Here is a 26,439-nt window from a genome sequence, read left to right as displayed (position 1 = left end):
GGTGCCCTAGAGAGAACATATCAGAATCGAAGGCAGGTTAGTGTTTGAAAAAGCCTACCATGTGATAATCACCCTTGTAGAAGACAAAGAGCCATTGTTCCTGCCATCTCAAAGGGTGCACCTAGGATGAAAAGTTCATTTCACCATTAACGGTGCCACCTTATGTTAATATTATTTCCAAAAGTACACATAATTTAGTGCATCAAATCTCAAGCCTTCCTTTTCCAGCTTTTTTTCTGTTTTGTTTTTCTTTACTTTTTAATTGATACATCAGAGTTGTACATAGTTTGGGGTATATGTAACGTTTGGATATATGTATACAATGTGTAATAATCAAATCAGGTAACTGGATGATACATCACCTTAAACATTTATCTTTCTTTGTGTTGGAGACTGATATAGTTTGGCTGTGTCCCCACCCAAATCTTATCTTGAATTGTACCTCCCATAATTCCCATAGTTCTGGGAGGGAACTGGTGGGAGGTAACTGAATGATGGCAGCAGTTTCCCCCATTCTGTTCTTGTGGTAGTGAATAAGTCTCATGAGATCTGATGGTTTTATAAGGAGAAACTTTTTCTCTTGGCTCTCTGTCTTTGCTTGCCGCCATCTATGTAAGATGTGACTTGGTCCCCCTTGCCTTCTGACATGATTGTGAGGCTTCCCCAGCCATGTGGAACTGTAAGTCCAATTAAACCTCTTTCTTTTGTAAATTGCTCAGTTTCAGGTATGTCTTTATAGGCAGCGTGAAAACAGACTAATAAAGGAACATTACAATTCTTCCACTCTAGCTATTTTGAAATATAAAATAAATTACTGTTAACTATAATTTCTCTGCTGTGCTATCAAATACTAGAATGTATTCCTTCCATCTAATTGTATGTTTGTATCCATTAACCAACTGTCTTCATTCCTTCCTCCCCTCTTCCCTTCCCAGCCTCTGGCAATCACCATTCTACTTTCTACCTACACAAGATCCACTTTTTAGGCTCCCACATATAAGTGAGAACTTGCAGTACTTGTCTGTGCCTGGTTTATTTTCCCTAACATAATGACCTCCAGTTCTAGCCATGTTGCTGCAAATGACAGTATTACGTTCTTTTTAAGGCTGAATAGTATTCCATTGTGTTTATATACCACATGTTCTGCATCTATTCATCTGTTGATAGACACTGAAGTTAATTCTGTATCTTAGCTATTGTGAACAGTGCTACAATAAACATGGGAGCATACTGATTTCCTTTGAGTACATACTCAGCAGTAGGACTGCTGGATCACATGGGAGTTCTATTTTTAGTTTTTTGAGGAACCTCCATACTGTTTTCCATAATGTCCAGCTAGATTTTATTTATTTATTTATTTATTTATTTATTTATTTATTTATTTATGAGACAGGATCTCACTATGTTGCCCAGGCTGATCTTGAGCTACTGGGCTCAAACAATCCTCCCACCCCAGCCACTTCAGTATCTTGGACTAAAGGCATGTGTTACCATATCTAGTCCAGGTACATTTTAGACCTACACATTTTAGACCTGCAGTGATAGTTATAAATTTGTCAAATTGTTTTAATATTTATATAGTGTTTTTGCCTCCCAATTTTCACGTTCTAGCTACACATAAATCACCAGAAGTTATTTAACAAAGCAGAAACCTTAGTTATCTTCCTATTTGCATTGGGACCAAACAAAAACAGAAGGTCTAAAGTACCAAAGGCACAGGACAGATGAATGGAGTGTAGTATTAACTCATGTGAAGGTCTTCAAAGCTTTAGCTGATACAAACAAAATATACATCTATAGATTATTATGCTGACAATAAAAAGCAAGTGCAGTCCTAGTATGTGTTAAGGGTCTCATTAACTAGACTAGTGGTTTGTAAGTAGGCATATGACAAAATTACACGTCCCCCTTCCTGCTCACCCACACGTTGATGCTCTGTAGGTTGAGGGTTGATGCTTAGGCAAGTGTATATTGTAAAAAAGGTTCACAAATTATTGTTCTACAAAAGAGGTGACAGCCACCCTTCGCTTTGTTCCAGTGATACCATATCTGTTGTACCAGATTCTGGACTCCTCAATTTCAAAAGACCATATCTAAACAGAGAGGAGGGGAAAGGGGGAGAACAAAACGGCATGGAAGGGGACTTAGTTCGCTATTACGGTAGTGATTAGGCAAAAGCTTAACAATGATCACTTGTTAGGCATTTCATAAATTGAGCTCTACCTTTAATTTCCCTCCAATCCTGTGATACGACAGCACTTATGTTTTTCAGGAAAAGTAACACATACATAAACGGAAAAAAAAAAGTCCTCCCAAAATTTACTATGATATATAAACACAAGTCTAGAAGAGTAGTGAAAGCATTGAAGATTGTACAATGTGGGAAACTTAACTATGTGAGCAAAGAATCAACAGTGGATTGCACTTCCGGACCCTTGATCCAGAGTCAACGGTCCGGAATTGTGTATATATATGTATAATATATGTATGTGTATATATATATATATATATATATGAGAATACATGTTATATATATGTATACATACACACACACGATGATGCTAGCTAGCATCATTAAATATAGCCTAATTTATACACACATATATTAACTGTACAAAAGACAAACTATAGTAAGCATCTAGAATAACCCAAGAAAAACATCAAAGTGGAACTCAACCTGATAATTTTACAAGGTTAACTTCTCTCGACAGCCTAGATTGTCTCTACTGATAAAGTAAGTTTTTAACTAGTCATATGAAAAGCACTCATCTGCTCAAGGATAAGAACCTTGCCCATGTACTTTTTAAGTGTGATCAAAGGTTACAACAGTATATTGCCCTGGGGATCGTTAGAGGGTTACACAGAAGCTGAAGTCTGTACTGACTCAGTAATATCTTTCATCGGTAGGATTCAGCACCAAGAGTAAAAAGTCATCTGCCCTGTAAGATTTAGGACTGTGCTTAACATCTAATCTTAAATAGGGTGATAGTCTTTGCACAAATTGAAATGTCCAAAGCCTACAACCTTTCTGTGTTTGTAGTGATAGGCTGGGCACAAGAAGCTCCAGTTCTAAAAAGCATGTACATACTAATCAGGAAAATACGGTGAACTAACGTGGTTGTGGTATTAAAATATTTTTTGTGAACTAAGAAAATTGAGCAGTTTCAAGGAGGAGACAGGGTCACATGAGGTTGCAAAAGTAACATACACTGAATATGTCCAAACCAAACACATCATCTTCCCTCCTTCACCCCGAAACTAAAATAAACAAAAACTGATCTGATGCTTTTTTTCTCAGTGACCAGCGCCACTATCTTTCTAGTTTCTCAGGTTCACAATTTTAAGTGGCGTTCATGCCCTTTGTTAACACCTTCCACTATCAATCACAGGCTAATCCTCCCAACTGCAGTTTTTTTTTTTTTTTTCTTAAATCACCTTTCCTGCCCACCACTACTATCTTAATAAATCTTCAATGTCTCTACCCAGGACTTTCACAATACCCTCTTAAATGCCTCCTTGTGTCCATTTGGGTCCCCACCTAATCCACTGCTAGAATAATTATGTTTAATCTGTTCACATCACTCTTTGGTTAAAAAATATAATGTTTGGTACACATAAAATATCAAATTCCTCAACCTAATCTTAAAACACTCAAGTCTTCATCCTGCTCCCCTCTCCACACCGGCCCCACATCCCCCTTATCTTACCTCTTAAAATTTCCCAGCATGCCACCTCTACTCCTCAGCACAAAAGCAGGGCTATGTGTCTTTTCCACATGTCTTTTCCACATGTCTGTTCCACAACCCAGTATGCACTCCACACCTGATGTCCAGCTCTTCAACACATCTTAATCCTTCCCTACCTCATATCCTCTGGGCCTTATGCCCATAGGGGAAATATATAGAAATATTCTTTTACGAATACACTGGGTTTTTTTTTTCTATTTTAGATACATTTTTTATATTGTACTGAAATTGATTATAGTCAGCCTACTACTAACATAAACACGTGAGAATGTAAAACATAAATCAAAAGGAAAAGTCAGAAAAGACAGGAAGACAGAACTTTACCAGAAATCCATGTTAAGAGGGTGACGGTATTTGAGCATTAAATTTAGCTATGACCTTTCTGGAGGGCAAAGTTCTCATGACTTTCTGTTTTTCAAAGTATTTATCCCTTGGCAGTATAATCATTTGTTACTGTAGTATCTTTACTCAGGGAGGGTGCAAGGATGGTTCATTTCTGAATCTTCCCCCAGCAATCCCCACACTTTCTGGGATGTTGTGGGCACTCTTCAAACGTTCTGGAATAAAAAACTCAAACAGTGTAAGTTTTCCAAGGAGAATTCCCACATGCCAGAGATCCCCAGCTACAGTCTAGGAGCCAACCATGCTAAAGGTGACTTTCCCACTAAAAACAAGAAGCACTGACTAGTAAGTACTGGCACTCTGATCTTCCTTACAGTTAAATTCCTGTGTCCATTAATAACCTGACATTCTGACTGATGCGATATAGTTGTATTATTAGTGTGCCTCCTCAGTGGATAACCTCTAGTTTTATGGAAAAATTGCATCTCTGACCTGCAAGGCTGAGATCTGGATTCTACCCAAATGCTAACTTCAGTACTGATTGCCCCCTTTCCTCCTCACACACACACAAAGAGAGAGAGAGAAAGGAAATGGCTACCAGTCTCTGTCACCTTAACCATCGCAAGCATAATCAGCTAGTACTATTCTGCTAACTCTCCTTCGACAGAACAGTAAAATCTGGGTGGAATGATTGAGTAAAAGTGATTTTTCTGTTTACGTTCTCTGATTCTATCATATTTTCTTCTAGAAAGATTTTTTTCTTGGTTAAGTGAAAGCACACTCTCTATTTTTCTAAGTAGTTATAGAAACTGTTTTAATATTCTCAAATTTATTTCTGCAAAATTGTACAGCTCTTCAAATGAAAAAGCATTTTAATAATCCTAGATGTGGCGCCATTTAAAAAATATTATGTACACATTGTTTTCTTTCTCTATTAATTTATTCAAACAAGCAACAACAAATGGAAATGTATAAAGTTCCTTAGTCTTACACAGGAAATGCAGGGAATACTCAACAAAATCCTGGGAAGTGAAACTGAAGTTAATCAATATTATATACAGTGTATGTAACTCAGATACACGAAAACAACAAAACATAGAAATAACTCATTTTTAGAAAACATGCTCATTACTTTAAACAATAATCATTATGAACCTGATCTTTATTTGTAACCTTATTAGCCTGGTAATCAGTGGGGTAGGCTCAATACTCTCCTTCTACATGTTTTATAAGGAATTTTCTCTCCTTAGTAGAACAACATTTGTTTTCATGTTCTTCTCAATGTATCAGTTGACGTGGTAGAGTTTTGCTGCCACCTCTAAAATAAAAAGACACCAAAAAGCCTTGGTAAAAACCGAAACATGTTTCGGTATATATGTGCATACACGTAGATGTATATATTTTCATAAAGCGCTACCTTCAGGTAAACTTACAAAAATTGTCTGTAGGCCGATCTAAAATTTCAGGGATCTACCTTGGAGGATCATGTACCACTAGGATCTCCAATTTTACAAGAAATTTTAAGCCTGTCCAGCCATCTGGGTCAAAAATTAGGAATGCAAAAGGATTTTACTTCCAAGGGTGTTTTATATAGTACTGAATATCACACATTACCATTCCTAAAAGCACCTGGAGGTGCAATTTCCATGTCTCCAACCCAAACGACCACTAAGGCAATGGCCCTAATAAATATTCTGTGAACATATCCAAAGGAACAATGTCAAAGGAATACATTTCTTTATAAAGCTTTGTTTTGCTGATTGTAAAATACGTGTGGAGGGTTGAAAACTTACAAAATACAGAAAAAGGATATAAAAGTACGTAAAAATAACCCATTATTCTCCCACATAAACAAGAATGAACATCTTGACAAGCTTCCTTTCTGCTGTGAATTTGGCCTATCCTCAATTGTGTTTCATGATTTCACTTTCCACTCATCAAAAGTATTTTCCCATGTGATTTAAAAACTCTTCATTTCACACATTTTAAAATATCTTATCTTTTGTTGTTCCCAAGCAGTATGTAAAAATGTTTCATAATCAGAAATTAACCACAATGTAGAATTAGCAAACTCCTAACTTACAGAGCAATCAGCTATCCTAATTTAAATATTTATATAGCACCTATCACTGAAGTGCTCTGTAGGTCAACAGATAGTCTGAGTTAATATGGATACAAAATAGAAGTATTTCCTCTATAAAAAGACCTGGGATGTATTGGCAATATGTCTTTGATGGAATTGGGATTTGTCAGACTATTCAAAGACTAATAGAGAAAGCCTTGAATTTTCTTTGAAAGTCTCATGTTTTTGCTATACTAGAGCTTAAGATATTTAGAGCATCCAAGGAATGAGAGAGGACACAAACAAATGGAAAAACATTCTATGCTCATAGATAGGGAGAATCAATATTGTGAAACTGGCCATACTGCCCAAAGTAATTTATAGATTCAAAGCTATTCCCATTAAACTACCATTGACATTCTTCACAAAATTAGAAAAAGCTACTTTAAAATTCATATGAAACCAAAAAAAAGAGCCCACACAGCCAAGACAATCCTAAGCAAAAAGAACAAAGCAGCAGGCACTGTGCTACCTGATTTCAAACTATACTACAAGGCCACAGTAACCAAATCAGCATGGTACTGGTACAAAAACAGACACATAGACCAATGGAACCAATACAGAACTCAGAAATATGACTGCACATCTACAACCATCTGATCTTCAACAAACCTGACAAAAACAAGCAACGGGCAAAGGATTCCCTATTTAACACACGGTCCTGGAAGAACTGGCTAGCCATACCCAGAAAATTGAAACTGGACCCCTTTCTTATACCTTATACAAAAATTAACTCAAGATGGATTAAAGACTTAAATGCAAAGCCAAAAACTATAAAAACCCTAGAAGACAATCTGGACAATATCATTCAGGACATAGGCATGGGCAAAGATTTCATGACAAAAACATCAAAAGCAATTGCAACAAAAGCAAAAATTGAGAAATGGATCTAATTAAAGAGCTTCTCCATAGCAAAACAATCATGAGAATGAACAAACAACCTATAGAATGGGAGAAAATTTTTGCAATCTATTCATCTGACAAAGGTCTAATATCCAGAATCTACAAGGAACTTAAATTTACAAGAAAAAGGCCAGGCGCAGTGGCTCTCACTTATAATCCCACATTTTGGGAGGCCAAGGCAGGTGGATCACTTGAGGTCAGGAGACGGAGACCAGTCTGGCCAACATGGTGAAACCCCAACTCTACCAGAAAAAAAGAAAGAAGAAAAAAGAAAAAAACAAACAACCCCAACCCCATTAAAAAGTGGACAAAGGCCATAAACAGACATTTCTCAAAAGAAGACATTTATGTGGCCAACAAACATATGAAAAAAAGCTCAACATCACCGATCATTAGAGAAATGCAAATCAAAACCACATTGAGATACCATCACATGCCAGTCAGAATGGCAATTATTTTTTTTAGTATTTTTTATTATACTATACTATAATATAATATAATATATTAATATAATATAATATATTAATATAATTAATATATTTATATTTATTTTTATTTTTATATATTTATATATATTTTTATATTTATATATTTATATTTATATATTTATATATAAATATATATTTATATTTATATATTTATATATATTTATATATATTTATATAAAAATATATATTTATATATATTTATTTATATATAAATATATATAAATATTTATTTATATATTTATATTTATATATTAATAATTAATATAATAATTAATATAATACTTTGTATTATACTTTAAGTTCTAGGGTACTTGTACACAACGTGCAGGTTTGTTCCATATGTATACATGTGCCATGTTGGTGTGCTGCACCCATTAACTCGTCATTTACATTAGGTATATCTCCTAATGCTATACCTCCCCACTCCCCCCACCCCACAACAGGCCCCGATGTGTGATGTTCCCCTTCCTGTGTCCAAGTGTTCTCATTGTTCAATTCCCACTTATGAGTGACAACATGCGGTGTTTGGTTTTTTGTCCTTGCGATAGTTTGCTGAGAATGATGGTTTCCAGCTTCATCCATGTCCCTACAAAGGATATGAACTCATCATTTTTTATGGCTGCATAGTATTCCATGGTGTATATGTGCCACATTTTCTTAATCCAGTCTATCATTGTTGGACATTTGGCTTGATTCCAAGTCTTTGCTATTGTGAATAGTGCCGCAATAAACATATGTGTGCATGTGTCTTTGTAGCAGCATGATTTATAATCCTTTGGGTATATACCCAGTAATGGGATGGCTGGGTCAAATGGTATTTCTAGTTCTAGATCCCTGAGGAATCGCCACACTGTCTTCCACAATGGGTGAAGTAGTTTACAGTCCCACCAACAGTGTAAAAGTGTTCCTATTTCTCCACATCTTCTCCAGCACCTGTTGCTTCCTGACTTTTTAATGATCGCCATTCTATCTGGTGTGAGATGGTATCTCATTGTGGTTTTGATTTGCATTTACTAAAAAGTCAAGAAACAACAGGTGCTGGTGAGGCTGTGGAGAAATAACAACGCGTTTACACTGGTGGTGGGAATGTAAATTAGCTCAACCATTGTGGAAGACAGTGTGGTGATTCCTCAAAGACCTAGAACCAGTAATACCATTTTACTCAGCAATCCCATTACTGGGAATACACCCAAAGGAATATGAGTCATTCTATTATAAAAATACGTGCATGTTTATGTTCACAGCAGTACTATTCACAATAGCAAAGACATGGAATCAACTCAAATGCCCATCAACGATAGACTAGATAAAGAAAATGTGGTGCATATACACCATGGAATACTATGCAGCCATAAAGAGGAATGAGGTCATCTCCTTTGCAGGGACACGGATGGAGCTGGAAGCCATTATTCTTAGCAAACTAATGCAGAAACAGAAAACCAAACACCACATGTTTTCACTTATAAGTGGGAGCTGAACAATGATAACACATGGACATGGGGAGGGGAACAACATGCTGGAGTCTGTCGGGTGGGGCGACAGGGTGAAAAAAAGCAGGATAAATAGTTAATGCTTGCTGGGTTTAATACTTAGGTGACAGGTTGATAGATGCAGCAAAGCACCATAGTATATGTTTATCTACATAGCAAACCTGCACATCCTGCACATGTATTCTGGAATTTTAAAATTAAATTAAAATTTTTAAAAAAGATAGGTAGAGTATCAGCTGCAAATACATCTCTTTAAAAGGAAGAGCATGTGAATGACACAAATTTATTAAAATTTCATCTTGTTAAAACAGATTTTAAAATATAAAGACATTTATATCAAAATAAAATTTCAAAACCAACTTTTATTACACAAAACGTTATAGTATCCTAACAAACTAAAAAAACTTTTGAAGAGTTTGAGATGCTTGATTAGAATTTATTTCCATGTAAGCAGATTTCATGACTTTCCCGAATGTCAGGTCTCCAGTTTGTACATCTTCCAGAAGATGTAGGCAGAAGATAAAATTAGAAAAAAAAAAAAAAATGTCAACCCAATCAGATATTTTTAAAGAAAGAAATAAAGATAAATATTCCTTTATTATTTGGTCTCTAAAATAAGAGAAAACATTAAAGGAACTCTCTGTCTATCCTCAAAGGAAATACCAGCCCATCAATACCCAACTTGGCAGTACTGATTTCAATATATATTTAAAATCTGCCCCTGACATTATCATTTTGGTCCAACTCCCAACCATCTCTGGATTATTGCAACAATCTTAATTGGTTTCCTTCTTACATCGTAACACCTACTCTCACTCAACACAGAGAATATGAGACACCCTATTCAACATAAGGCTGGTAACATCCTTTCTTTGCTCAAAACCCTTTGATGGTATCCCATCTGCCTCAGAACGAGTCTTGCAGTGACCCCTCATGGCCCATGTGATCTGCTGTCCCCTCCTCCTCACCTTTTTCCATCTTCTATCACAAAAGTGGAAATCCATGGACTGTCTGTAACCAAGTTAGGAAAGAGATGACCACTCCAGGCAGAATTTATAAACTGAAACCAATAGGAGTAGACTGAGACTCCACAGGACTCCTGCTGCTCCTAGGGCCAAACCAAAATAACTACCTCAGACTAGACTGAAAGATCATTCAATAAGTGGAAAAATCTGGAAGAAGAGTGGTCTGAGGGTTAAGGCCTAGAGTAAAGCCCTGTGGAAGCTGGTAAAAAGAGACAGCATCCTGAGGAATATTTTTATGTGATAAAATAAACACTCACTACCTTCCACTGAGGGCCACAGCTGAGCCAGGGCTTAGCTGTATTATACAGTTAATAAGCAGAAAGTCCCTGTCATTTGAGAATAATGGCACCACTGGTATATAGTGAGAAAAGGGATGGGAATGACTGATATTTTACCATGAAAAATGAAACTAAAATTTTTGAAAATAATTTTGTTTTTCAAGACAAAATATAGGTTATAATGGCAGCTAGAGTACAAGTCAAATTTAAAGCACAAATCAAGTTTCTGCACGTGGGGTTATAGGACACACTACACAACGGACCCTCAAAAGCATCATTTTTACGAAGACATTCAAGGACTCCACCAATTTTCTTAAATATCTCTCTTAAGCCTTTTTCAATGAAGCACCTGAAGCATCTGAAGTCCCTATCAGATCTCTCTCCTTCTACTGTTGCCTTATCTGGCTCCTAGGATGCCTCATTTGGCAGTGGCTTTGCTTACAATTTAACTCCCTAATACTGTTTTAATTAACTTCCATTAAATTTTCATATTTTGTAAGACTTGTGAGTTTTTGTAATCAAATGAAAATTTGTTTGCATTGTTTTACATAGTGCTTTCTGAAATTTAGATTATAACCTTCAATGACCTGGCCGTAATGGGCAAGAATATGTATTATTCATGTTCAGCTGGGCACAGTGTTTAACAAGAACCTCTGTCCATTATTACATTAATTTAACCTTTGCAACCTTAAGAAATCAGTTATATTATTCTTATGGTATAGACAGGGTCACTAAAGTTTTGAAAGTTTAAGAAACTGGTATATATTACAAGCTTTGGTCTGTGACAGTCTAGAGAGTGCATATATTCTTTCTATTTAACATTTGTATAGCAATTTATTTTGATTTAGCCTTTAAAACAGCCATATGAGATAGGTAGTGAAGCTGATATTCCTATTCCTATGTTACAGATGAGGAAATTGATATCCAGGGTGGTTAAGAAAACTTCTTTGAGGTATCATCAATGAAGTTTTTTTGAACTTCAAAGAAATGAAATCAAAGTGAAACATTTATGAATGTCATAGGTTCATAAACTATAGTGCGTGTGTATAGTTTTTCCCCATGATACTGACCCTTCTTGTCTGAGCCAAGCACTTTTAAACTGTTTGTTGAATTGGATTGCAAAAGTCAGAACTTCCTGTACAGTTTCAGTAGACACAAGTTTATAGTCCTGTGATTCTCAACAGAAGCAACTGAGGTGTCCCTTAAAACCACAGATTTCAGGATCCCACTCTACACTTAACTAAATCAGAGTATCTGGAAGGTTACAGGATCTATAATCTAGTATTTAAACGTCTGCATTTTAATAGCTTTCCCAAATAATTTTTATTCACACTAAATTTTGAGAACTACAATAAACAGCTCGATTTAGAGAGTGTCAAATGATATGTAATTATATGTAGGTGAAATTAAGCAATGTCCTCACAGACTTCAAAAGCACCTAAGGCAGGTTGATTAATCTATTCACCAGGGGCATTTACTGTTATAATTCATAAACAATGGTTTGATTAACATGGCATTATAGTTATATAAGAATAATTATCAACAGGGGAGAAGTTAGAAAAAAAGAAGAATCTAGTCATACTGTAATGCTTACAATGTAGCAAATATTCAATGTAAAATAGAGAAAGTTCAGAGATATTAAATAACAAACTTACTTGCCGACATTTTTAATCAATTCTGGTCATGTAAGAGGTAAAAGTTCACATAAGATTGCTATTAGCATACATGTATAAGTGAAAATGATAAATGTGCTAAAAAGTTAAAGAATAAGAATCAATGTCTTGGAAACTAATGAATGACAGGAGAGTTCGTGATTAGCATTAGGACCTCTTACACAGACCATCGTCCCCTGAGTGCTTTTGATCTAATGACAGACCTTGAGGCAATGCATGGCTGGATTTCCTGCCCAGCTTCCAAGAGTGTCTCTCTCAGCATCTTCTCCTCTTTTCAAATCATAAAGGGTTCTAGTTTTTACGTGCACTAATATTATGCCCTCAAAAGACCATAAAATATTTTTTGAAAACTGAGGAATTATTCATTTGATTTTGATCTAATCTTCTTTGTGCACAAGCAAAAATACTACCATTAGTTTTTGGCACTCATTTTTATGGTGGTTTTCATATCTGAATGCCACTTTATTTTTTAGATAACTTACTTAATCGGTGTTTAGTTATATATGTATCCAACATTCCCAATCTAATTCTCACACTTTTTATTAGGACTAGTTAATTGCTTAAGGAAGTTCCACCAAAAACACTTAAAAGCTCTAGCTGTAGCTCTGTAAAGGGGTTAAGATGAGCAAATCTAATTGTTATTTAAGTAAAAAGGAATGACGAGAAATGGACAAAACGAGGCTACTGCCTTAATAACTATGCTGTTATTTGGATCCTACTTACCTAGCAAAAAACAACTCCAATTATAAGAAAAACAATCCCTAGGAATAAAAACAGACACTACTCAAGATGATACACACAGTTAGCTCCTTGTCTCAAAATGCAAACAAAGTTAAATGATTTTGCTTCTAAAATGTTTTACAAAATGTAAACTCACAAATAGCTTAATTATATTTTGATTATTTCAATTTAATTTATAGTGAATGTCTCAGTTTGTAATATATTTTTTCAAATAAAAACCATATTGAGATTTTTTTAAGTAGTATATTCAAAAAACTCTCAAACTCTGGAAGTTGTCAGTGATAGCAACCTCTCTAAAAAGTCTGCCTGTGAGAACACTTGACATGTACAGATAAAAAGAAACTTGACACCATAAGGTTGGAAATCACTTTTTTCCTAAATATTGTATTCCTAGTTCATCTAATGTCATGATCATCTGCCTAACATACTCAAAAGATATGTCTCTGATTTCAGTGAGAGGATATGACAATACTGTATCTTCTCTAAGTATTAAAACTGCAACAACAAAACATTCTTATTTGACTTAAATTTTTTGATTTTCACAAGTCAAGTTCTATTAAAAAGTAGGTGGACCAAAGAAAAATGACTGAAAAGCTAAATTTATCACTGCAATAAAACCCTATAAGCTTCTGATTTTTCAGTTCAACTTGATTCTGCAATTATGCTCCCAAATTTCTAGATCATTCCACATGATGGAACTAGCACGGCAGTTGGATGACATTTTTAAAAAGTCAATTTCACAATGTCATCTCTGGAAGCAACCATCTCAAACTTTGTTTTGTAATTGATCACAATTAAAAGCTAAGGAGATAACATTTGCTTTACATTAGACTTTTCAGAAAATACAGCTATTCAGTAAGAACCTCTAACAAGAATGCAGACTACTAGAGTATAAAAAAGGTGATAGCTGAAGGGCACCTGTCAGAGCCCTGTGGGATGGAATGGAAGAAAATAAAGTCAGAGTTTGTTCTCTCTCAATTTATTAGTTGAATGTGAAAAACACTTGACATTTTATTTTTCTAAAATATGAACCCAAATTTCAGAAATTTTTCAAAGGTTTACACTACAATGATCTTGGTGGTAGCTTTGGTTATTTTCAGTTGAGAGTGAGCTAAAAATAATTATCTAGGACTCATGCTGAACATGGGATTTCCTACCAGTAAGGGCACAGGCAAATGCAACCCCTTATGTAACATATGCAAGAAAATATTTAAGTAACAAAAATGTAATCATATTAAAACTGAAAATGTATAGCTTTGTTGATAGTCTTATTTCTTCTCTTCTTCCCATAGAAATTTCCTTAAATCAACTTAGTCACTACCTCAACCTCAGGAGAATGGGGAGATAAATATTTCAGGTTAAAAGTCTTTTATTTCTTTTTCATCCATTTTTCCTACCATCCAGCCAGCACTTACAATAAGCAAGACACTGGGCCAGAATTTTCTAAATGAAATGCTTATGGCTGAGAAAAGGAAGCTACAAAAATTTGATTCCTTTTATAATAAAAATTGTCTTAATCTGAATCTGACTTCCTTAGTTCCTGAGACTAGAAAGCAAATTCTCAATACAGCATAAGCAGTTCAGCAGGCTCTCTCCCTTCCAAACTTCCTGAGGGACTGCTGCTGAGGCTGGACCCTGAAATAATAACTCCCAAACAAGGGGATGTTTCATACCACGAGGACAAACACTGCTCACTAAAGAGCATTTCTGAAGTGGATCTCTAAAATACGATAAAAATAAAAACTATTTCATTTATTTGTGTTCATGCTAGCTTAAAAATGGGCTAAGGATGCTGATTCCACATAGCTGTATAACAGTTGCCACAGAATTAAACATTCCCCACTGAATAATATCTCTATGACTTCAAACTTCCATTAGGTCTCTTTAAGTGGTTTATACCTGGAGAGGAGGAAACACTTGCCACAGACATAGCATAAATATTCAGTTATTTAAACTTACTTCACAAGATGGAAAATTTTTACTAAAATCCTATTAAACCGAAACCACAAGATTCTTGCATAAAATTATTTCAATATTCTAACAAGGTACTGGGAGAGACAGAATGGCATTCCTTAAAATTTTAAACACATTCGGAGGGAGAAGACTCTATTAGGTAAAAAGAAAATGAAATGAAAGAAAATGTGCATGTAGATAGAGATGGAGAACAGAAAAAGACTGACCAAAAAAAAAAGTACCAGAACAACCTCTATATTAATTTAAATCAACTTCAAAATTAGCCAGAGCTAACAGTGACTAGTTACATTCAAGTATAAACTCTTTCAAGAAACAGATGTGTGTTACAATGACATTTCATTCTTCAGCTAGCTTCTTCAAGAACTCTAAATTAAGTCAGCTTTTACCAGAAGCGAGCCAGCATCCACATTATTTCATTTTGTCCAAATGTGCTTCTTTGTATACCATGATTCTATTGCCTTTTGATCTTTTTAGAATTTCTAGTAAGTGAAAATCTATGTATCTATGATATAAAATCTGTCTATATTAATCTGCAGTGTAAAAATAAGTAATATACCTTGTCCCAATCACTAAAAGCATCACACACAGATATAAACGTTATACACATAATAAATGTATTTTTAAAAGTTAATCTATACATCTATATATAACGTAAAATGCCATATATAATTTTCTCTTTATTTCTTGATGTAGCATTGGAATTATGGCTACTGTTAACGAATTCATAGAGTCTAAGGAAAGGTGATGGAGAGGACATGACATTAAACATTTCCAGACCTTTTCATCTGAAATCAGTTTGAAATTGCAAACCAGAGTGAACTCAGAAAATGGCTCCAAAACTCACCTAATCTAAATTCCTACTTCAAAAATTCCACACTATCAAAATCTCCAATCCGCTCTATACACAAAATGAACCATTTTCATTGTGTTTCCATGAAAGTGGTATTTATATAAACAGTAGTGAAAAGTTAGCCCTTTACAGACACTGTTACAATTTTCATCCATTAAAGCTAGGAGCAGGCTTGTGACTTTTAGTTTCCTAAGTTACAAAGATAATGACCTACAAACATAAGCACTTTCATTTCTAAAGAGACATTAGATAACCCAATTATAGACTAATCATCATGAACATGTGTTGTGTTTACAGTGTATCCATAAGCAATCCCTGTTACATACCAAACTCCTAAAGGCAAATTCATAATTAACTGGAAATATTGATACTGTGTTATAAATCAGGTTAATATAAAGGTCTTTTATTAAGGAACTCTGCTAAATCTCCCCCTCCGATGAAAATAATCACATTTTAAAATAAATGCAATAATGAGAAATGAAGAAAAAAGGGCAAATAGACTTGGCAACTATTAGAGTGGTACAAAAATGAGCTATCAAGATTACCCATATAATTTTAAAGACTGTATATTGTTATTAAATCTACAAAGACTTTTCATTATAACTGAAGAGGTGACATTAGTATCTCAAATATTACAAATCTTTAAAAATATAGAGCTGCACTGTCCAATATGGTAGCCATTAGCCACCTGTGTCTATTTAGTACTTGAAATGGGGCTAGGCCAAACTGAAATGTGCTTTAAGTGTAAAACACACACAAGATATTTAGACTCACAAAAAAACAGAATGCAAAATATTTCATTTTTTTTACACCAATTACATGTTGACATGCTATGCTGGGTTAAATAAAGCATATTATTATAATTCATTTCATCTGTTTCTTGGGTGTGTATGGCCTCTAGAAAATGTAAAATCAAATGTATGGCTTGTGTTGTATTTCTACTGGACAGTGCTTATCTATAATGTTTATAGGACTGTTTTCATCAAAGCCACTGGGTGACACTGTTTCTTCACTAAATTGATACAACCAAAGCAATTTCCTGCCAGGGGAAAATCACACATGCACACACACAAATCATAAATGCACATATAGGTACACACATGCACATGCACATACACACACTTCAGCAAACAATATGTGCCCCCTGTAACCAGTCATCTTCTCAGGAGGAAAGAACATGAGTGCCCTTAATGTAATGTTATTATTATGTTAGCAGGACTGGCTATACTTGAAAGCTTTAATAATCATTCACAGATTCCTAAATAACAAATGACAGCTCTAATCAAATCAAAAACACAGACATTGCTTAGTTTGTGACTTCTCTCAAATAGCTTTCCATCTTCGAAATGGTAATGTTCTTCATGACCTCCTGTGATATTATACCCTATTTACTTATATTTTAATGAAATTCTAAGGAAACACTGCAAAATAACAGGTGAAAAAAATTACCAGCTGTTTTTGCTAATGAAGAAATGCCTTACCAATCTGCAGATTATGCTTTGCCTCGAATTTGGAAATCCTGAACATACAAAAATAAACGTATTGAAAATCTAAAATAAAAATATTCAATATTTAAGCCACTGCTAAATACTTTTGTTTGATAAGACTCCACAAAGTTAGACTTTTCAGTGCAACTGATATTCATTTACGTGACAAAGTCAAGAATAATTCATTCCAGAGGCTACCTGGTATTAACAAGTTTTGTGTTATTTACACATCTGACACTCAATCTGATTACTCAGTCTTCTAATGCTGAATGAGAATTTAGAGTTGGCTCCATGGGAAAAATTACAAATGATACCCAGGCTTAAAGTTAGCAGCCTGACCCCTTTCCTACTGCTTCCTCAGTAGCACAGTCAAGTCAAAGAGGAAATGGACAAAAGCCATCTTGCCTTGGGCTATCTTCACACATATAGCTAACTCTCAGTTTCCTTCTCTCTAAAATCAGACTAATTGTAGTCTACTAACTACAGCCTTTTCAGAATTAAGCATTTAAAATATCAGTGCAACCAGCTATTTACAGTCATAAACTAACTCGACATAAATACAATCAATCAGTGTACTATTTTGAAGTGTAACACGTCCTAAATGAAATATTATTTTACCTTTGTTTCAGAGCAGACTGTAAAGGTACACCAAAGTAATTTCCATTTTCAAAAACATTCTCCATGTCTTCAAAATGTACAGTTGCTTAAAATCTAAGCCATTTACGTTTAACCATCTATGTATTGAGGACCTTCTGAAAACCTATGACACTAAGACTTTTTGCTCCTAAGAATGAACAAATGAAGTTCTGCATACAATTTCAGAGAGGAGATGAATGAGTCCTGGAGCCAGGTTAAAAACCTGCTCCAAGTTATTATATGCATTTCTCCATTATCTAAGATATTTCACTGTGACTTCCCTTTTTCTTATGTTCACTTCTCATTAATCTCACCAGGCTCTAAACTTTGCAGAGACAAATGCTGTGTCACATCTATCTGTATATTATTTGTATGATTTTTAGCACAAGGACTAATGCACAGATAAAATGTGTTGATTTGAGACCTGGTAGGTTGATTGATCAAAGGCCTTTATGGATAACGGGTAACATTAGCTACGGGTAGCATCTTCTTTTAAAACAGTGGTATACATTCACAATGAACAGGTATGGCCAACTAATATTTTTTACGATTGTTATACAACACATCTTCCTCTAAACTACAACTCAGGCACATCTGTTAGACTTTTTTCTCAGTGATCAAATCTGTATATTTTATATCAATAACAGCACAAACATACATTCTCAGTTCAAAAACAATTCCATAGTAGCCTTACTAAAAAAACAAACAACAACAAAAAATCTCCTTTAATAAAAAATACTACCTATCATGAAAGTATATATAGGTAATTACCAAAAGGATTCAAGTTTCTATATAAAGGAATTATCTTCATTTGAACATTAATGGAACACATCTTTAGCTGCAAGAATAGGAGACTGGACTTTCTGAGGGTCTTCAGAATTATTTCACAGAGGTTCATTAAACACATGAATGCAGAATATAAGCATAATATTTTTTAATCTCAATTTGAGGGTTTTTTTAAGAAGATATAAACACCACACAGAAATGGAGCAGGAAGACTCCACTGAAGAGGAGACATATGGCAGCTAAGTAAACAATTCACCATAAACCTGTAGGGTTATGCATCACTTCCGGGAGCATAAGACATTTCCCCATCGCCCAATGCAAAGGCATGATACAATAGTTGCATTGATTACCTTCACACATCCAGGACAGTATAACTCACAACAATAACTCTTTCTCAAAAACACAACTCCTATCCTAATCCCAAAATAAACTCTTTCTTTTGATAGATAAAATAACACACGTTTTCAATGAAGTCAACATTGACTCTACTGGGCTGACTGACACAAACCATATTAATGGAAAAATCTTAAAATATATAGGCATACTTCTAATTTTGAGGTTTATAAACATCCTACCTTGACAGAATGAGAACTTGCTTAAAATAGAAGTAAAATTCAATTTGGTAAAGCCTTTATTCAACTAGCGCTCTGAAGAGATTATTTCTCAGATCTGAATTTTCTAATAGACTACAACAAATTCACACAAATGTCACTGCAGATAGAATGAATGTTTTTTCATGCCAGTGTCACTCACCCTTGCCTGCCTGCACCCCCTCCCCCAAGGCTTTTCAAAATGTATTTCATACACAGAGTCACTGTTCTGGTTGTTTATTTAATTAACATGACAGCCCAGCATACACAGCATTTCTTTCAGTTCTACAGTTTTAACTTTTTACACTTTAGACTCAATACAGAAAGAGTAAAATTACTGTTTTCACTCCTTCCAGCCTCTGTAAATTTATATAGATTCACTGACTATTTATGTCACTTAAAAAAGTTTTTCAGTATGCTTTAAATATCTGTATTCACAAAGTAAAATCACAATTTTTGTCCCCCACACACACAAAAAATTCTTTTCCTTCACCTTTCCCAAGGGATAAGGAAATCTTGTTTTCCTTTTTCAGTATTTTCAGAAATTGACATTAATTAATTTTAATTCTGTCACCAAGTCATAAGTAATCAATATTGCTCTTTGAATCACCATAAACCGAGTAACACTACTGAAATGTAGAAGCTACAATTTAATTAAAAGTCCATGATTATTTCTGAAACTTACTCAATTTGAACGATATGTTACATTGACAGGCATTTAGGAATTTCAACAATGTATTCTACATTTTGAGAAGAAATAAGCAAGTTTTTTGTCAAAGAATAACAATGCCTCCCATCCAGTGCCTACCATCAAACACCATACCCACTTCTCCTATTTTTGCTTTGCTGTTGTTTGCTTTCTCTCCTAAAAGTGTCTTTCTCACATCAGTGGTGAAAAACTTGACTCTTCTTTCGACAACTAAGATCAAAATGGATGATGTTGTATCCATCCCAAAAAAATGTTGTCATTAAGTGGTACAAAGGCATTAATGGAGACAGTCATATGCCTTTGTATTTACCTGAAACCACAGGTAAAAATATAAAATTTTCCTTAACAGGTAACTAAAATAAAATTGCATTGGTTTGAAATCTTTCAAAAGTGAATGTGTAAGGTGGTCTCAGTAATTAGAGAAGAATGAGCAGCCAATTATAGTTCTTTATTTATAAAGAGAATGGAGAGACACCCCTTCAAATACAATTTGCAATAACAAAAAAAAATTGCAAAATTAAAATTTGACATTGAAAAATGACATATTAATCATGCATAATATCTAATACTCCAAGAAAGTCTAGGTACCTCTGTCTATTCCCATGTTTCGGGCCGAGGGCGCAGTGGTACTTTGAGAGAGACATATCTGCTCTGGGATGTGAAAGTCCACTTAGAAAAGATACACACACCTTAACAGACACTTGCCTTCTTAACACTGGCAGCCAAAAAAGTAGTTTGACACACTCATCTACAAAATCAGCCTCAGTATTGCGGACACTGGGTTGTCAGGACTAAACTAAAAGCCAAACAAACTTTATAGTTCTTTAAACTTTAAAGAACTATAAACTTTGTTTTTTCCTGAGAATAAAGATATTTCCACTTGCATTCACAGACACCAGTGCTACAGACTTACAGTTCTTGAAAGGAAAAAAGGGAGGGAGAGAGAAAAATGTATCTGTCAATTGGTTTCTCTTACGAGAATTTTTATCATATATTCTCTTTGCACTTTTGGAACTGAGGGTCACTGAAGAGGGATAGTTCATAAGTAACCAGCCACTGCCATTCATACAGAGAAGAAAATGATGAAATTCTCTCACTGGTAAGCCTCACAATGAGCAAAGTGCAAATAAATTCTCAAGAGGACTCTGACAGACTGTGCGTTTAAGTTCTTAAATGACTATTTAAAATTCACTTGTTGCCTATGAGTATTGTCTTGAGTTGAAAGTAGACATTCCTTCAGAACAAAAGCAGATGACATTCAGGGGAGTGCTATATACTTATTTTATAATTATTTTGATGTTTGACTTCACAAAGTATGCAAATGACAGTGGTACACTTTGCACCCTTAATCAGAAGTTTGTTTCCTTATGATAAAACAGATAAGCCATTTACTGTGGGTAGCTCCTGAACTTTTCACACAGTAAGGCTAACGTATATGAGATACTGTCCTATCTTATAAGATAGTACACTGTGTTAGTTTCCACCCACTCCCCACAATTATGCTCAGCAACAACTTTTAATGGGTCATATATAAAAACCAGTCTTCAGTGACACGCACACACTCACCCATGCCCTCATTAAAACTTCAAGTATCTCAATTTCTGCTAAATGTATTCTTGTGTTTCCATCAAGCATAAGACAAAGTTTCCCACTTTAGAATAATCTTCATTAACACAGTCTTTAAAAAAAATAGTGACCAAAGAAAATTACAGAAATAGATTGCGATTATGCATTTTCCAACAGCATTAATCAGCAAAACATTAAATATGCAATGCTTATTTTGATAACTTCGTAGATAATTCAAATTCTCCATTTATCAGTTTAAACCAGAGAAAACCAATAAAAATGTGTGGGTTAAATGAATGCTGCTGGTTAATTTACCTAACCACCTTCTTATCTTCTATCCACCCTTAATTTCTTAACTTATAAATGTTAATATAAAATTTTAAAAAATAATTCCACAGGGTAAATGATATCAATTTGGAATCAAGTTGTGATTAAATCCCAGATTTTCCTTAGAAATTATGGTTGTGAATTTTGCAATAGTAACACCATATTTCCCTATAAGTTAATGCATAGTGTATTCTGAACATACTTAAAGCTGTGGTGTTTTCATTTAAGACATTCTCTCCCATAACTGTGAAAAGAAATTAAAATGGTTAGTTTACCCTCAAATAGATAACTTACTCCATTTTAACAATTTCCAAATTTTTACCAAAACTACCAGTCAGTGGCCTGTTTTCCCCTCCACACTTAGAGTAAGCTTAAACACAAGAAACATTTCTTTTATCGAAACAAAAAGCAAATAACTACATTTGCTTTAAAATAAACAGACTATGATGCTGTCATCTACTCTGCTCAATAATGTCAAACAGTCATAGATCTGTGTAATCAACTCCATTTCAGAAACAAACTAGCCACCCACACCATATGGTGACTGCTATTTCTTAGAAATACCCAAATGATTATCCATAGAATACCCTAAAAAGAAAAAGCTTACTTTATCTTAGGATATTCTCTTGCTCCCTAAAGTTGTTCTAATAGTACCACAGGTAGGCATTAATTTAAAGGGAAAAATGTAAATTTCCACTTGCTGTATCCAACCAGCTCCTCCTCCCCATCAAGTGTCAAACCCACTTCAAATAGAGAGGTGAACAAATCTGCTTCAACTAGGGAGGCATACCCTTCGGTATGCTTTTTTAGACACAGTATGCATTTAAAATTGGGATTTGTTCTTTTATGCCCTTTATAGCAACTGTTCTATAGTTTTAAATCACTTAATGATAATAAGGAGACTCATCCCCAAAAGTGACTAAAGTTTTATTTACAACTTTATAATCCCAGGTTCCTCCTCCTCCCACGTTGTGGGAACATATACATCTCCAGCAATCTTAGAAATGGCCTCCCGAATTAGTATTTCCTGTAAAATCTGCATAAATCCATTTGAATTTATAAATATCCACTTAAGTATGCACATACTAAAGAGAACTGTTTTGTTTTTAGTTGACACTAAAACGCAGTTGACAATTTTGAACAATTCCAAAGTTCAGACATATTATTCCCCAAGTTGAAGTTTGTGATACAAAACACACTAGCATGTAATAATGTATGCCCCTAAATTATATTTAAAAACAAATTGGGCACCATCAGCTGCAGTCTCTCCAAATAAAACTTACTGCAAAACCAGAAAATGTGTATCAATTCCTCACCTTCAAGCACAGCTTGCTTTGCTCTAGAATCTTTTCACTGGTTTTCTTAAATGTTTAATATCATTTCATTAAAAAGATTTTACTTTTTAAAAAGTAGAAATCTAGTAAAATCTATGTGTTAAAAAAATCACTCATTGCTAAAATCTAAACTTAATTCTAAAATTTCTGCTAAGGAAGGAAAGCGTGAGAGTACTGAAAAGAGTAGGCAAGCCATACACCAGGTGTAGCAGATCTAAAAAGTTGGCCCAGCTGTGGAAGACCCTACACATGCCATCTAGTTTTGTTAATTGTGTTTCAGTCGCTCAGGTTATAAAACTACTGTGTGAAAGAGAGGGGGAAAAAAAAAACCTGCTAGTTTCTTAATTCTGCAGTTAGACCACTTTTCTAGGCTATCTTCCCTTTAGTTCCCAGCGCTCGGATTCTCTCCACTCTGCGCCAGTTGCCAAGTGTTTCAAGTTTCCAAGAGCCGAGAGAGGAGTTGCCAGTGCTTACCTGTTCCCTCGGTATACAGGGCAGGGAGGTCCTCCGATGGGACTTGCTGCTGCAGCCGGACATCTCGGCGGACACGACGGAGCTGGACCGCCTCCTCCTCTTAAACACCGGGATATCTTCCTTGGTCCCAGCAATCAGCTGGGACCCCAAATGCTCCCTTGGAGCCGCCTCCGCGGACTGCGGCAAGATTTGTTCCACGTACCTGGCCAAGAGGATCCCCAGCACGCCGGCCAAGTACGCCAGGTAAGGTCTCCAGGCGACCTTGAACCTCTCTAAGGAAATGAGGGACACGGTCCTGACCGCGCTAGTCAAGGCGATCATGAGGACGCCCAGCCTCAGCCTCAGCACCAGCCATGTCGCGGCGGCCAAGCAGCTGAGCACCACCCCCGCGGCGGGGAGTGAGAGTAAGTGATCCTCCCCGACGCCCAGCCCAATCTGGACGAGCGCTTCCCCCCCGCAGCAGGCGGCCAGCAGCGCGACAGCCAGAGGCAGGCGCACCCCGGCGCGCAGGAGGTACAAGCCCATCCAGAAGAAGGCACACAGGAGACTGAAGAGCAGCGCCGAGGGCTGCAGCCAGGGGCTGAGCCGCGCGCCGCCCCCGGGAGCACCTCCCCGAGGCCCCGGGAAGACGCCCCCTTCTGCTCCCGGGGCTGCTTCCTCCTCCTCCTCCGCCGCCGCCTCCTTACACTGCTCCAGGTCACAGCCGACCTCCCCGCGGACCAGCCGCACCAGCAGCGCCAGCAGAAAGGACAGGGAGCCCGCGCACAGCGCGGAGGAAAGTTTCCGAGAGCGCCGGAGCGGCTGCAGCACCAGGTCTCCCCAGCAGCCACGGCAGCCGGAGTCCCGCGGCGATGCGGGGTCCGCACGATGGTGGCAGTCCCGGCCCGCCGTGGGGGCTTGACTCACCCCACTGTGGACGGGCTTGTCCCTGACTCGTGCAGCGTCGCCGGGCACTGCCATGGTATAGGGTGCCCTCTTCACCGAATTCCCAGTGGCCCCCCGACGCCCCCGCCCCGACCCACACGCGCGCGCGCACACACACACACACGCACGCACGCTCTTCCCAATTCCACCCTCGGAATCCTTCTTCTCCCCAGGCCCACAATCCACTGAAAGTTTCAGCTTTCGAATAACTCCTGGAGAATGCTAGATGCTCCAATGAGACTTCTTCAAGTTAAAAGCTAGCACGCTCAAGTTGAAAGCAAGCACGGGCAGAAACGATCAGGATTTCCCTTTTCTCTCTTTGAATATCTTTCACAGATTCTCTGCTCCACCCCCACCCCCGACTTATATCCTCCGGGGTCTCTTCCTACTTCAGGATTTCAAAAATTGCCCAATGCATCCCGCGCGCAGGAGCCGCTGACGCTGGAGGAGCCGGGGGCGCAGGGCGGGTTCTGGGCCATTCCGAGGCGCAGCTCGGCGCTGCGCTGCAGCGCGCCGGGCCCGCGGCAGATGGAAGTCTCCCTTCTCTTCCTTCCTGCAGCTCTTTTTCTATCACTCTTTCTTTCTCCTCGGTCGATTCTCCCCTGCACGGCCCCAGGACGCGAATCGCCATTCCCTGGGGCAGAAAGCAAAGCCTCCCCCGCCTCTGTCAATCCAATTCATGGCAAAGGATGGAAAAAAAAATGGAAAAGGGGCTGAGAAATAAGAAGTTGCTAAGTCCCGTCGGAGAGAGAGCCAGACCGAGAGACTAGCGGCAGCCGCAGAAGGGAGGGAGGGAGAAGGAGCGAGCAAGAGAGGAAGGGAGGGTGAGAAGAAAGGGAGGGTGAGAAGGGAGAAGGAGATTTGCTTTTTTTTTTTCCTCCCCACTTCTATTTGATGCAAGGTTGGTGGTGATTTGCAGTTTTGCAAAGGGGAAACGAGTGGAGACGACTGCTTAAAATTGTATAAAACTGGCAACTGGAGTGATCGACAATTCCGCTTTCTTTCTTTAAGGCAACTCCCTAGGAAAGCTTTCTCAGCCGAGCTCCCGCCCCCTCCTCCGGAGGAGGCGCTACCCTCAGCTCGATTGCTCCTTTGCTGGGAAAGCGGCCGGTTCACCCTACAGGCTGGAGCAGGGGCTGATGAGGCTGATCCACCGCTCAGCCCACCGCAGCCCCGGGGTGTGGGGGGCTGCGGCTAGCCCTGAGGCTGAGCTCCCTAGAACGTTGGAGGGAAAAAAAAAAAAAAAAGATTGTGTTTGCCTGCTTGGCAGATGAGAGCCAACATACTTTCTACTGTCCCTGAAAATGACAGCCACTTCTACTGTCTGATTCAAAGATGTTCCCAAGTCAGGTACAACAGCAGTCCAATTTCAGGTGACATTGTAATCCTTTGGTCGCTCCTGCTGGAAGGTCTGTTTTATGAGAACCCAAGCCTGGCCTGTTGGTTCAAATGATGGAAGAATCAGCCTTACCTAGACCACAATAGTATAAAAAGAAAGGAAGGAGAGGCAGCAGTCATTTAAATCCAGTGTATGAGTATTACACAATAGTTTTTGACTGTGGAAAGTAAAATTACATTGAGATTAAGTGACCGTATCCTCAAAAAAGTTTAACAAAGTTTAAAAGCCCAGATAGTTCATCAAAAAATAAAGAAAAATCTCAAGGGAGAGGTGAGGATAGGTGGGTTAACACTAGGAGAGATCTTAGAAGACTGTTTATGGCTGCAAAATACTACATCTTCGAGCAAAGCGTATGAAAAAAATCAGGACCTTAGTTATTAATGAGTAAAGGTTCGTGTACTGCAGCAGTGTGATATTTGAGAAACTAAAAGAAAATTTTCAAGCTAACTTTTTTTGGCAGATTATGAAAAAGAATTCAGTATCTGTTCAATGGACTTAAACTCTATTGATGTTCCTTGGGATGTAGTTGTCTTTTTAATATGATACTCCACTTTTAACATGGCTATCTTAGATGT

General features: G+C 37.0%; 1 protein-coding gene across 2 annotated transcripts in view; it reads right to left on the bottom strand.

Annotated features, from left to right (window-relative positions):
• The window catches only part of PDE3A (phosphodiesterase 3A), a 316,338-nt gene extending 290,896 nt beyond the window's left edge, over positions 1 to 25,442 (bottom strand). For both annotated transcript variants that reach the window (XM_003816547.6, XM_063593031.1), the window contains exon 1: positions 23,542 to 25,442. In XM_003816547.6, the coding sequence (XP_003816595.3) occupies positions 23,542 to 24,501 (960 nt within the window). In that variant the 5' untranslated portion in view covers positions 24,502 to 25,442. The remainder of the gene's footprint in view (positions 1 to 23,541) is intronic.
• Between the last annotated feature and the right edge of the window lie 997 nt (positions 25,443 to 26,439).

Source organism: Pan paniscus, chromosome 10 (genome assembly GCF_029289425.2).
Source record: "Pan paniscus chromosome 10, NHGRI_mPanPan1-v2.0_pri, whole genome shotgun sequence".
In the NCBI taxonomy this organism is placed as follows: domain Eukaryota; kingdom Metazoa; phylum Chordata; class Mammalia; order Primates; family Hominidae; genus Pan; species Pan paniscus.
This window is presented reverse-complemented; position numbering and strand designations above follow the sequence as displayed.